A 12,384-nucleotide genomic window follows, 5' to 3' on the forward strand; every position below is an offset into this window, starting at 1 on the left:
GTTGAGGCCTACCAGTTGTTTTTTAAAAATAAGGGAAATGAAGAAGGAGGAAGTTTTTAAAAATATGTACAGCTCAGAGACAAGAAAAAGGAGTAGGCACCAGCATTCTTCCAATTTTCAACCACAGAACGCACTGAGGTTCTAGACAGACTTTTATGTTTGTGATTTAAGTACCTGTCCATTTGATTTAGTCTTTAATTGGTTCTATGTGCCTGAGGAATGAAAAAAAGAATATTATTATTATTTTTTAAATTATTTATTTATTTTTAGAGAGAGGGAAAGGGAGGAAGAGAGGAAACACTGATGTAAGAGAGAAATGATGTATGTGCAAGAGATATATGGACCAGTTGCCTCTCTCATGCCTCCTACCTGGGGACCGGGCCCACAACCCAGGCATGTGCCCTGACCAGGAATTGAACCTGTGACCTTTTGGTTCATGGGCCGGCACTCAATTCACTGCCAGTCAGGGTGAAAAAAGAATTCTTTAAACATGGACTGATACCACAAAAAGGATTGAAAAAACTAATTCAACTGGCAAACAATTGGAGCCTTACGTTACAGAATAACAAATGACACACCACCCCAAATCCTGAAGAGATTAATGAGACCAGTGCACTGATCCTCTCTCCTCCAGCAATTCACACAACACCTATAGTTCCTGCCCCACAGGGTGAGCTCAGCACAGCTCCTGAGTGAGAACTCTGGCCTCAAGCAAGGCAGCTACCCAGCAAGAAACAGCAGACAACATGGAGTTGTGGTTCCACGTTCCTCTGGCTGGTAAAAGCCCCAAAGAGGAAGCACCATTATTTACCTCATTACCTTAACTATTCCCCTGTGGAAATCAATCTTTTTTCTCCTATGAATAGCTGCTTGGGAACAGCCAGTCAGCAGACGCTGAGTTCTAAGCAGCACTTTCACCTGGAACACACTGGGTAGAGCTATTGTTTCCTTTGGAAGCAGGCGGAGCACATGTGTGTGAGAGGTGACGTGGGGCATCCCTGTGCCAGACACAGAGAACTTTCCTCTTATGGCAACCAATCTGAAGGTGCTGCAAGGCCCTTTATTTGGAGAGGGAGACTTGGGTGACTCAGATCTTTGTTTGGGGGTAGGGCTGGTAATTCAATAAAACTGTTGGCAGGGGGGCTGCAGCCACTCGGTGGGTGAGGTGGCTAACGCACACAGCATTTTAATGGGAGGAGTGGTCATTTAAAAGGTAGAGGGGCAAATGCTTTCTCTGCAGACAAAGACCATTCTTCCCCATGGCACCAGCAAGAAAACTCTGAAACCTGGCCAGCAACTCTTATCCTCCCCTTGGCCCTTCCCCAGATAAGTTTTCCTTTTTGACTACATTTAACACTGGTAATTTTTTTGTAGGAAAGAATGGCTGGCTGTGTGGGAACTTCTATTCATACCTCTAGGTTCCTTAATTGTCTACTAATACAATTTTCTAAGAGTAGCCAAGGATGATTTAGAAATGAATAAAGCAACAGAAAAAAGACTGTTATTAATTATCTATCTCTACACTTACATCTGATGTCAAAATTTTATCAGATATTTCATGGTCTTACAACCATGTCCTTTTTTTTTTAACAGAGAAAAGTTACCTTTTTCGGAGTACTTATAAAACCTTTCAGTCTCTCTAAATTTATAATTTTTCTTCAAATTATCTACTTATAAATTTATTTCCTTATCTAAACTATAAGAGGAATTATGTCTTTTATTAAAAAAATGTTTGCTGAATTCATTTTCATCCTGGGACAGGTAGAGAACAATGACTGTTTCTCAGATGAAGTCTGATGATTATGTCAGAAAGTGCCGTGGAGTCCTGCTCACAGGTGTGAACACCCTAAGTTGTGATTTCATTTCCTGAACCAGGTGACAATCCTGCCACTCTTCCTTGTCAATTCACTACCAGGGAGCTTGAGATAACAAGAGCCTAAATTCAGCTGTACAGTTTTGTGACCAAAATAAAATAATAATAATTAATAAATTAATAATAAAATAAATTGGGCTGATCTACCTTGGCTGCTAGAAATACCATCTTTTGCTCTAGGAAATAGTGTACATTGCATTATTGACTAACTGTATTGCTAACTATAAATTGCATTAATTCAAAATACAACATTGGTGAAATGTACATTTTTCCAATACATTGTTTTTGTCTTTCCTTAAAGTCCAATCAATCACTTCACTTCTAGTAAGAGACTTCCTATACAGGTGAGACTCAAACTCTGAGCTCTACCACTGATAGCACACGCCCAAGCCTACCACAAATACAAGACTGGTACAGTGGCAAAGGATACTGCTGGACTATTATGGACCAAATGTTTGTGTCTCCCCCTAACCCTGAGGGTGTCTACATTTGGAGATGGGGCTTCAAGGGAAGTGTAGTTAAGTGAGGTCATAAGGGTGGACATCTGATCTGGTAGGATTAGTGTCGTTATAAGAAGAGACACAAGGAAGCTCACACTCCCAACGCAAGCACAGGAAAGGCCATGGAAGGACACAGTGAGAAGGTCATCCTCTGTAAGCCAAGACAGCCCTCCCCAGAAATTAAATTGGCCAAAACTTTGCTCTCAGACTGTGAGAAAATACATTTCTGTTGTTTATGCCACCCAGCCTGTGGTATTTCATCATGGCAGCCCAAGTAGACCAATGTATAACACTAGCCACTGAGTTTGGAGGCTGGGAATGTGGCTTAATTCGCACCCTAAGTGCCTAGCAAGTTTGGCATATATTGAGGAGGCGCTATAGGCCCAAACCTCAGCTCTACCTCTTATTAGCAAGTTGCTTAACTTCTATAAAAATCAATTTTTTTCACTTGTAGAATTAAAGTTGTTTGAGAGGATTAAGTAAAATAATATATATAAAATAACACAGTACCTTAGGTATTCAGTATATTGTATATATTATTATTCCTGATGAAAGAGAATGCTTTACAATAATAAAACATTTTAAAGCAAGAGACTAAAACCACAATATTTTAAAGCATTTTTACCATCTTGAGGCAAGTTAAAATAAACAACCAGCCAAAGAAGACTTAAATAACCCCAGTACTAGAAATTTCTCCAAAGGAAATAATCAGAGGCACAGTCAGAGATTCAGATACAACAATATTCACCTGTAGCACTTAGGAAGATGAAAAAAAATCCTGATGTCCAAAAATAGGAGAGTACAAAGTTAAATGAGGGTACATCTAATACAACACATGGCATAGAATAGAATATAAATTTATTTTTAAAAGTCTACCTACTTACTGAGCCACCCTACACTTACCTACACACTCATCTGTCCACCTATCTATAGCCCTCCTCAGGAACTCTTGACAAAATAGGCTTACACCTGGGGTAGTGGGATTATGGATTAAGTTAATTTTTTTCTTTATTCCTCTCTGAATTTTCCATGCATGAGTCTGCATGGCTTTATTTTTCCACTTATAAATTAAAAAATTCAAGTTCAGAAGTAAAAGTGCAATTTTTTCCCTTTACAAAAGCTTAGACTGTGGTGTATATATCCTTTTCAGACCTTGTCTTATGTGTTGTACTACCTCTACACTAACAAAAATTATTAAAAATGTAAATAGGCATGAAACACCTTTACTACATTTGCATTTTCACAGTTCAGACTCACAGTTCCCTTCTCCTGCCCAGCTATGTAGGGGGCAATTTGAAAAATCCAGTTATATTTTAATCTCTAATAAAATATTAAAAGTGACTGAAATGTGTGTATATAAAAAATTCATGATTTTTTGTGCCCTGGCTAAAGTGGCTTGGCTGGGTGTCGTCTCACAAAGTGAAAGGTCGCCAGTGTGATTCTTGGTCAGGGCACAGGCCTGGGTTGTGGATTTGGTCCCTGGTCAGGGTGCTCCAAGAGGAAACCAATCAATGTTTCCCTCTCTTTCTCCCTCCTTTACCCTCTCTCTAAAAATAAATAAATAAAATCTTTACAGAATTTTCATAATTCCCAAAGAAACCCTCAGAAGAGAAAGGCTGACCCTACAGGATTTGTGTATCTGTCCTCCATCTGATCTTTGTCACCTGGGGGTCTCGGTCACTGCTCAGAGTTGGGTGACTTTCTTAGAAAGGTGCTATTTTTTGGAAGCATCCCAAACCAACATTTCAACACGAACCCAGGATTTTACTGACAGTTTTAAGATGAGGACTTCAGGGCGGGAAGGAGAAGGGAAATTTCTTGAGATACGTAATACCTGCCACCAATTGACAGTAGAAATGAATGAGCAATTTGTGCAGTTAGGAAGCATCTCCTAGAAGACTACGAATGGCTGTTACAGTAGTAAACACAGATAAAGCAGTATGAAAAACAAAGGAACTGTACTTCTGTTTGACAGGTTGGTGGGTATATGCATTTATTTGGTGGGCCCCACGAAAGAGGTACCAGGGAGGGAAAAGGGGTAAGCATTTTTTGCTGACATAAACGAAACGGTCCCCAAGTAAGACCAGTGGATGTTCACAGCCTAAGTGCCAAAGCAGCTCAGCTAGTGTAGGTGGCCAGTTCTCAAGTGGCACTGTTCTTCTTACAAACGCAACTACACCATCTAGCTACTATCTATATCTCACAAAATCATTCATTTCCTGCCTGTTTCCTAGTTACGGTAACAATCACAAGCTTTAAAAATAGCTTGCCCTATATAACACATCAGACAGTGCCCAATCTGTATTTCAGGCCTGATGCCCTCACAGACAAGATTTTAGCAGACTGCAATTTAGTTTTTTCCAAGGGACTCGTATCTTAAAAATAAATAAATTATGTTGTCCCAATTTATGTCTAAATTTCTGGGTGAGAATGTAGTAGCAGCAGTTTGTGAGATTATCGAACATGGTAGGCAACCAAAGGAGAGGAAAGAAAAGACCGTCCACAGGAAATGGTGTTCTCAGGGGCATGGATTCTAGCTCTTTCTGTTCAAAGACTTGGCTTAATACCTGTTTGTGATAGCCTTGCATAAAGCTAGATTCATTATTTAGCTTCTGACCCAGCTCCACGTCCAGAGCTCCCTACTTCTGATAATAGTACTCACCCTTCCCATAGTATTTTGTAGGCTCAAAATACTACTATCAGCTTGCACTTCTCTCTGGACCCTAATATTCTATCAAGTTTCTCTATATAATCTCATTTGTATCATCCCCTTCTCCCCGCTTTCATGGGCACTATCCTAATTCAGGCCTTCATTGCTTCCCCTCACTGGACACAGGTGCTAACCTTCGTTGTCCTTGTCATCAGCCCTTCCCCTAACCAATACATTCTGCGTACCCTTCTGGGTTAATTTCTGAAGTACAACATAGATCACAGTGCTTCTTTGCTTAAAAAACTTCAACTGTTTCCAACTACTCTGAAAAAGTTCATTTGAAAAACTCACTTGATGATACTGAACACATTCCTACGCCGAGAATCCAAGCCTACAGAAAAGCCTGCAGTGCTGGGCTTGCCACTCAAAGCTAAACTACTCATCTTTATTTCATACAGCCCCCTACACAGCCCCTTTCCTCAGACACACTGAACTACCTGCTCTGACTCAGATGGACCTAGGCTTTCACGATGTCTGCTGTTGCTCAGGTTTTCCCCTCTACCCAGGTATCACACCCTAGTTTCCATCCACTCAGATTCTGCACACCTCTCAATTGCCAGCTCTAATAGTTAACCCAAAGACTTTCTCATTCAAACCAACTAAAATCAGCTCCCCTCTGCTTCCTTCTAGTCTTGCAGCACTTTGATTTCTATTTCTTTAAAGGGCAAATTATTCTATAAACCAATAATGAAGGACTAGAAGGAGAAATTAAGAAAATAACCCAATTACAATGAAATGAAAAAGCATAAAATACCTTGGAGTAAATTTAACCAAAGAAGTGAAAGACCTATACTCTGAAAACTATAAGATACTGAAGAAAGGAACTGCTCTGGCCACGTAGCTCAGCTGATTAGAGCATCATCGCATACCCCAAGGTTGTGGGGTTCATCCCCAGTCAGGGTACACACAAAAAGCAACCAATGAATGCATAAATAAGTGCATTAACAAATCAATGTCTCTGTCTCTTTCTCTCCCCACTTCCTCTCTCTCTAAAAGTCAATAAATTTTTGGGGGGGAAAAAAAAAAAGAAATTGAAGAGGATACAAATAAATTAAGCATATACCATGCTCATGGATTGGAAGAATCAGTATTGTTAAAATGTCCTTACTACCTAAAGCAATATACAGATTAAAATTCTCCAATAAATAAATAAATTGACTTAATGGTCAATTAATCTATGAAAAGGAGGAAAGGATGCACAATGGGATAAAGACAGCCTCTTCAATAGTGGTGTTGGGAAAACTGGACAGATACATGAAAAAAATGAAACTGGACCACTTTCTTATATCATATACAAATACAGACTCAAAACAGGTTAAAATATTTAAATGTAAGATCTGAAGCCAGGGGACTTCCGGCAAGATGGAGGAATAGGTGGACGCACTGTATCTCCTCGCACAACCAAGAACAGAACAACAATAATTTACAACAATGATTTGCAGTCATAATATCAGAACTGTCAGAGGATTTATCTAAATGGAAGTCGGACAGCCAAGAGGTTGAGGTAGACCCGTACATCCAGACTGGTAGGGGACGACGAGCCAAGCGGGCGCGGGGCTGGCGCGGGTCACAGGCGCGTGTAGGTCAGGGGAAATTTGGCACAAAATCGGCGTGACAGCAATCCGGGGCGCTGGAGCGCAGCGGTGCAGCAGTGATCCCTGAGTACGCAAGCAGCGGCTGGAGGAATCAGTGGGGCAGCGATTGTGGACCAGGGCAGAGCTCACGGCCCAGAAGCCCAGGGAAGTGTCTGGCTCCAGGAGAACTGAACGGTCGCCATTGATCCCTCCTGTCCCCACTCCTGCCCCTGCCCCCACATATAACGTCACAATCTAGCGACTGGGGCGCCCAGCCCCGGTGAACACCTAAGGCTCTGCCCCCCACCGTAACAAGAGCGACCAGACCGGAGAAAAAATAAATAAATAAATAAAATAATAGGAGAGACAGGGAAAGACATAAGACATGTTTCCAGCAGAACAGATCAGTCCCCCAGGACTCATCCTTTTGAGTGACCAAGAAATAGCCAATCTATCAGATGCACAGTTCAAAACACTGGTGATCAGGAAGCTCACGGAACTGGTTGATTTTGGATGCAAATTACATGAAAAAATGCAGATTACCATAAAAGGGATGCAGGAAGACACACGGAGGAGAGCCAATAGTGAAAGGAAGGAATCTGAATCTCAAAACAACACAGTGGACCAGAAGGAAGATAGAATCAACCAAGCAGGAAAGCATGATGAAATAAGAATTTAAAAAATTGAAGAAAAGCTTAAGACCATCGAGGACACCTTTAAACGTTCCAACATCCGAATTATAGGGGTACCAGAAGGGGAGGACCAACAAGTGGAAAAGTTATTTGAACAAATAATAAAGGAGAACTTCCCCAATCTGGCAAAGGGAACAGTCTTCCAAGAAATCCAAGAAGCTCAGAGAGCCCCAAAGAAGTTGGACCCAAGAAGGAACACACCAAGGCACATCATAATTACATTAGCCAAGGTAAAAACGAAGGAGAGAATCCTAGAAGCAGCAAGAGATAAGAGGACAGTCACCTACAAAGGAGTTCCCATCAGACTGTCAGCTGATTTCTCAAAAGAGACCTTATAGGCAAGAAGGGGCTGGAAAGAAATATTCCAAGTCATGAAAGACAAGGACCTACATCCCAGATTGCTCTATCCAGCAAAGCTCTCATTTAGAATGGAAGAGAAGATAAAGTGCTTTTCAGATAAGGTCAAATTAAAGGAGTTCATCATCACCAAGCCCTTATTTCATGAAATGCTAAAGGGACTTATCTAAGAAAGGAAGATAAAGAAAAGACATGTATAGTAAAAGGACAGCAAACTCACAATTATTAACAACCACACCTAAAGAAAAACCAAAAGAAACTAAGCAAACAACTAGAATAGGAACAGAACCACAGAAATGGAGGGCACATGGGGGGCTAGCAGTAGGGGTGGGAGGAGGAAAGAGGGGGAAAAGGTATAGAGAATAAGTAGCATAGAATGTAGGTTGAAAATAGGGGGAGGGCAAGAATAGTACGGGAAATGTAGAAGCTAAAGAACTCATAAGTATGACACATGGACATGGACTAAAGGGGGGGAACGTGGGTGGGAGAGGGGGTACAGGGTGGAGGGAAGGGGGAAATGGGACAACTGTAATAGCATAATCAATAAAATATATTAAAAAAAAAAGATCTGAAGCCATAAAACTACTGGAAGTAAATATAGGCAGTCAACTTTTTGACATTGGTCTCAGCAGTATCTTTTTGGATATGTCTCCTTAGGCAAGGACAATAACAACACAAAATAAAGAAATGGGACTATAGTACATTGATTTAAAAAAGTTTCTACACAGTGAAAGAAACTAACAATAAAAGAAAAGCAACCTACTGAATGGGAAAAGATACTTCAAATTCCTCCAAAACTTGAAGGAACTAAAACAGTTGAATGGGGAAAAAAAGACAATCCAATAAAAAATGGGCAAAGGACCTGAGGAGACACTTCTCCAAAGAGGACATACAGATGGCCAAAAGATATAGAAACAGATGCCCAACACCACTAATCATCAGGAAAATGCAAATCAAAACTATTACTTCACACCTGTCAGAATGGCTATCATTAAAAGTCAAGAAATAACAAGTGCTGGTGAGGATGTGGAGAAAAGGGAGCCCTCATGCACTGCTGCTGGGAATATAAACTAGTAGAGATACTATGGAAAACAGTATGGAGGTTTCTCAAAAAATTACAAATAGAGCTGACATGACTCAGCAATACCACTTCTGGGTATGTATCTGAAGAAACCCAAAACACTAATTAAAAAAATATACATATATGCACCCCTATTTTCACTGCAGCATTTATAATAGCCAGGGTATAGTAGCAACCTAAGTGTCCATCAGCAGATGAATGAATAAAGAGAACGTGTTATATATAGACAATGGAATATTATTCAGCAATAAAAGGAATGACACTTTACCATTTGTGGCAACATGGATGTACCTACAGGATATTATGTTAAGTGAAATAAATCAGACAAATACGGTATAATTTCACTTACATGTGGAATCTGTAAAAATCAAAAGTTCAGAAACAAAACAAAACCAACTCACACATACAAAGAACAAGCTGATGGTTGCCAAAGGGGAGGCAGCTGGTGGAGGGGTGAAAAAAAGTAAAGGACCAATTATAGTTTATCAATTTATTCAGTCACTGGCACAGTGTCTTTAGTTATGCATCATGTCTTTTCTGCTTGACTATAAACTTGGAGGCAGAATACACATCTGACTCAACTTTTTATAACCTAAACAGTCTAAAAAGATAGGAACCCAATATTTATTAAGTACCGAAAATTTGGCTGGAACTTCACATACATTATCTTACTCCTCACAATAGTCTCATATAAAGAAAAAAAAGAGGTTTGAAGAAGTTGGTCACCTTGCCCAAGTTCACACAGGCTAGTAACGAACAAAGTCTACTTTGAACACACTCCAAGACCTGCCCATTTTTATGAGCTTTCGTACATCACATGAGACTAACTATATAAAACACATATTAGAAGTAAATATCCATTAAATGAGAGAAGCTGTCACCTTTCACTTCCTAAAAGCCACCTTTGTGTAGTGTCCCAGGAGAAACTTATCTCCTGTAAGCAGGTCCAAACAGGATAAAAAAGATGTTCAACTGACTGAAAAGACAGCTTGTCCTTGTGTAGGGGCAGCACATGCAGAGGGAAAAGGCAATCAACAGACAAAGCCCAATTTGGCAGCATCTGTATAATTTTGTTTTCAGGATTACAATTTGTGTAAAAATATCCAAAACCTATGTGGGATTAAGAAACTTGAAGAGAAAAGGACCTGGTTAAGGAAAGAGAGGAAAGATTTTGAAAAGTACACACAAGGCATGACAAGTTAGGTAACAGTTGTGATGATAAGACTAGGATGAGAGTCACATTTAGCCCCGAATACTGTTGTCAGGTTCTTTTGCACAAAAACAACACTTCTGAGTGACTTGAGGAAATGACCAAGTTCAACAAAATCCAAGTACGGCACCTGTGGATCAAACTGAAGTCTCCAGCCAAGCTACAAGCTCAGAGTCTCTCAAACATATTTGTACCTTTGGAGTGTCAACACACTCTTCTTCCATAAATGCTGCTTCTGCCTGACAGCTGGATGCCGGAAATGAAAAGGCCTCCACATTGGATGCCTGTGGGAGGAGGGTAGATCGCATCAGGCGCATGTTCGGTGAATGCGTGGTCACTGGGAAACCCACAGTTTGTGCCTGTAATAATGGCAAGAACAGAGAGTTTGAGAATATTAATATGTTCTATATTAATATGCACATTTCTTGGATTAAAATAATTCTTCTTGGTACAATTAAAGGATAAACTATAATTGGAATTATTGGAAATTCCAAAAAAGATTTGATGACATATATACATGGTACAGGTATTGATTTGAAGTAGTCTCAGCAACTAATTAATCTAAGGTAGGTTGTAGAGAATTCCATGCCTATTCCATAATGAGGAACATGCATTCACAGAGATGACAAGAAAGCTGGTCTTTTTAAGGAGTCTAAGAATGCTCTTTTTCCCCATTTTAAAAAAATGTTTTATTTATTTTATTTTTAGACAGAGGGGAAGGGAGAGAGAAAGAGAGGCAGAGAAACATCAATGTGTGGTTGCCCCTTGTGCACCCCCTCCTGGGGACCTGGCCCCCAACCCAGGCATGTGCCCTTACTGGAAATCAGACTGGCAACCCTTTGGTTCACAGGCTGGTGCTCAATTCATTGAGCTACGCCAGTCAGGGCTCCCCCCCCCCCCAATTCAACAAGATTATATTGTCTATAATCTTAAATAGATTACCCTGGAAAGATATAACAAGTCCCTGCATCTAGGAGCTCAAAATTGAACCAGGGATAGATACACACACCCACAACTAACTATAACACAAAGTACACTGCAGTCAGTGCCATCTATCTATCTATCTATCTATCTATCTATCTATCTATCTATCTATCGTTGTGTGGGAGGTGGGTGGGTAAGATGGTATATATTTCTTGGCAGGGGTATGTGTGAAGAGGAAGAAAAAAGCAGCAGCAGTTTCTTGGAGGTGACAAGAATGCCCTTCTTTCAAAGAAACACACAGCCTAAACACAGCTTGCTGGCCCAGCAGAAAGAAAGATGCTTGTTGCTGAGCAACTTATGTTCCTGAAGTCAACCTACTGCAGAAAAGCTCCTGATGGTGTTAATCCATTCTTCATATCTCCTTTGTTGAGAATGCTAAGTTAACAAGCATTACAAACTCTTCTTTAAAAAAATCATTTTAAAAAGAATCTTCCTTTCTGACAGTGGGCAAGGATCTATTTTAAAGATGAGTCTGTTGGGTAATCCTTTCCTCCCATCCCTTCAAAACCAGCAGAATAATTTATTAGATGCATTTTGAGCATAACAGACATTGTAAAACATCTGAGATACAACCACCATCCTAGTTTCTAAGAGGCAGAGGAATGGCCTATATCTTTTCTGCCATAATCACTTCAATGTGTATAAGGTGGCAAATTTTAAGTTCAAAAAAATGGAAAAGGAACAAATAGTATGAAGATAGCTTCTGCTCTCCCAAGACCTGGGTTTAATTCCTGACTCCATCACTTAATAACTGTGCAAACTTCATTTGGTTATTTAACCCCTCTGAATCTTTTCTTCACCCCTAAAAAAGGGCACAGTATCTTTTTCACAGTGAAGTTAAATGTAAAAGGTAACATGTAAAATCCTTCACTCAATAATGTTAATTCCTCCTTTTCCTTTCTAAAGTTTTAAAATGATGACAAAAATTTAACATAGGAATTAGACTGTAAAGTGAATACACACTTTTGTTCTCGGATACTAGCTAATGGTTCCCAGTTAAAATTCCAGGTTGATGATTTTCCACAAGGGGGAGGTATGTTAGAAATACACTTGTATACTTTGAATATATTCAGAATATACTTGATATTTGGTATTCCAATATCACTGGATATAATACATGAGATAAAGAATAAAATAGCAGCCTTGGCTAGTGTGGTTCGGTGGACTGAGTGCCAGCCTGTGAACCAAAGGGTCACTGGTTCTATTCCCGGTCGGGGCACATGCCTGGGTTGCGGGCCAGTCCCCAGTAGGGGGAATGGGAGAGGCAACCACACATTGATGTTTCTCTCCCACTTTCCTTCCCTTCCCCTCGCTCTGGAAATCAATAAATAAAATAAAAAAAAAAAGAATAAAATAGCAATAGCCAACTATTAGATTATTATATACATGGTAAAAACAGAAAA

General features: G+C 40.0%; 1 protein-coding gene across 2 annotated transcripts in view; it reads right to left on the reverse strand.

Moving 5' to 3' along the window:
- Window positions 1-12,384, reverse strand: part of SIK2 (salt inducible kinase 2) — a 135,777-nt gene that overhangs the window by 10,400 nt on the left and 112,993 nt on the right. Inside the window, exon 9 of one of the 2 annotated variants that reach the window (XM_028515777.2) lies at window positions 10,192-10,356. The exons of the other annotated variant lie outside the window; for it this stretch is intronic. Within the exon in view, the coding sequence (XP_028371578.1) occupies window positions 10,192-10,356 (165 nt within the window). The remainder of the gene's footprint in view (window positions 1-10,191; window positions 10,357-12,384) is intronic. 2 annotated transcript variants of the gene reach the window in all.

Source organism: Phyllostomus discolor, chromosome 6 (assembly GCF_004126475.2).
Source record: "Phyllostomus discolor isolate MPI-MPIP mPhyDis1 chromosome 6, mPhyDis1.pri.v3, whole genome shotgun sequence".
In the NCBI taxonomy this organism is placed as follows: Eukaryota; Metazoa; Chordata; class Mammalia; order Chiroptera; family Phyllostomidae; genus Phyllostomus; species Phyllostomus discolor.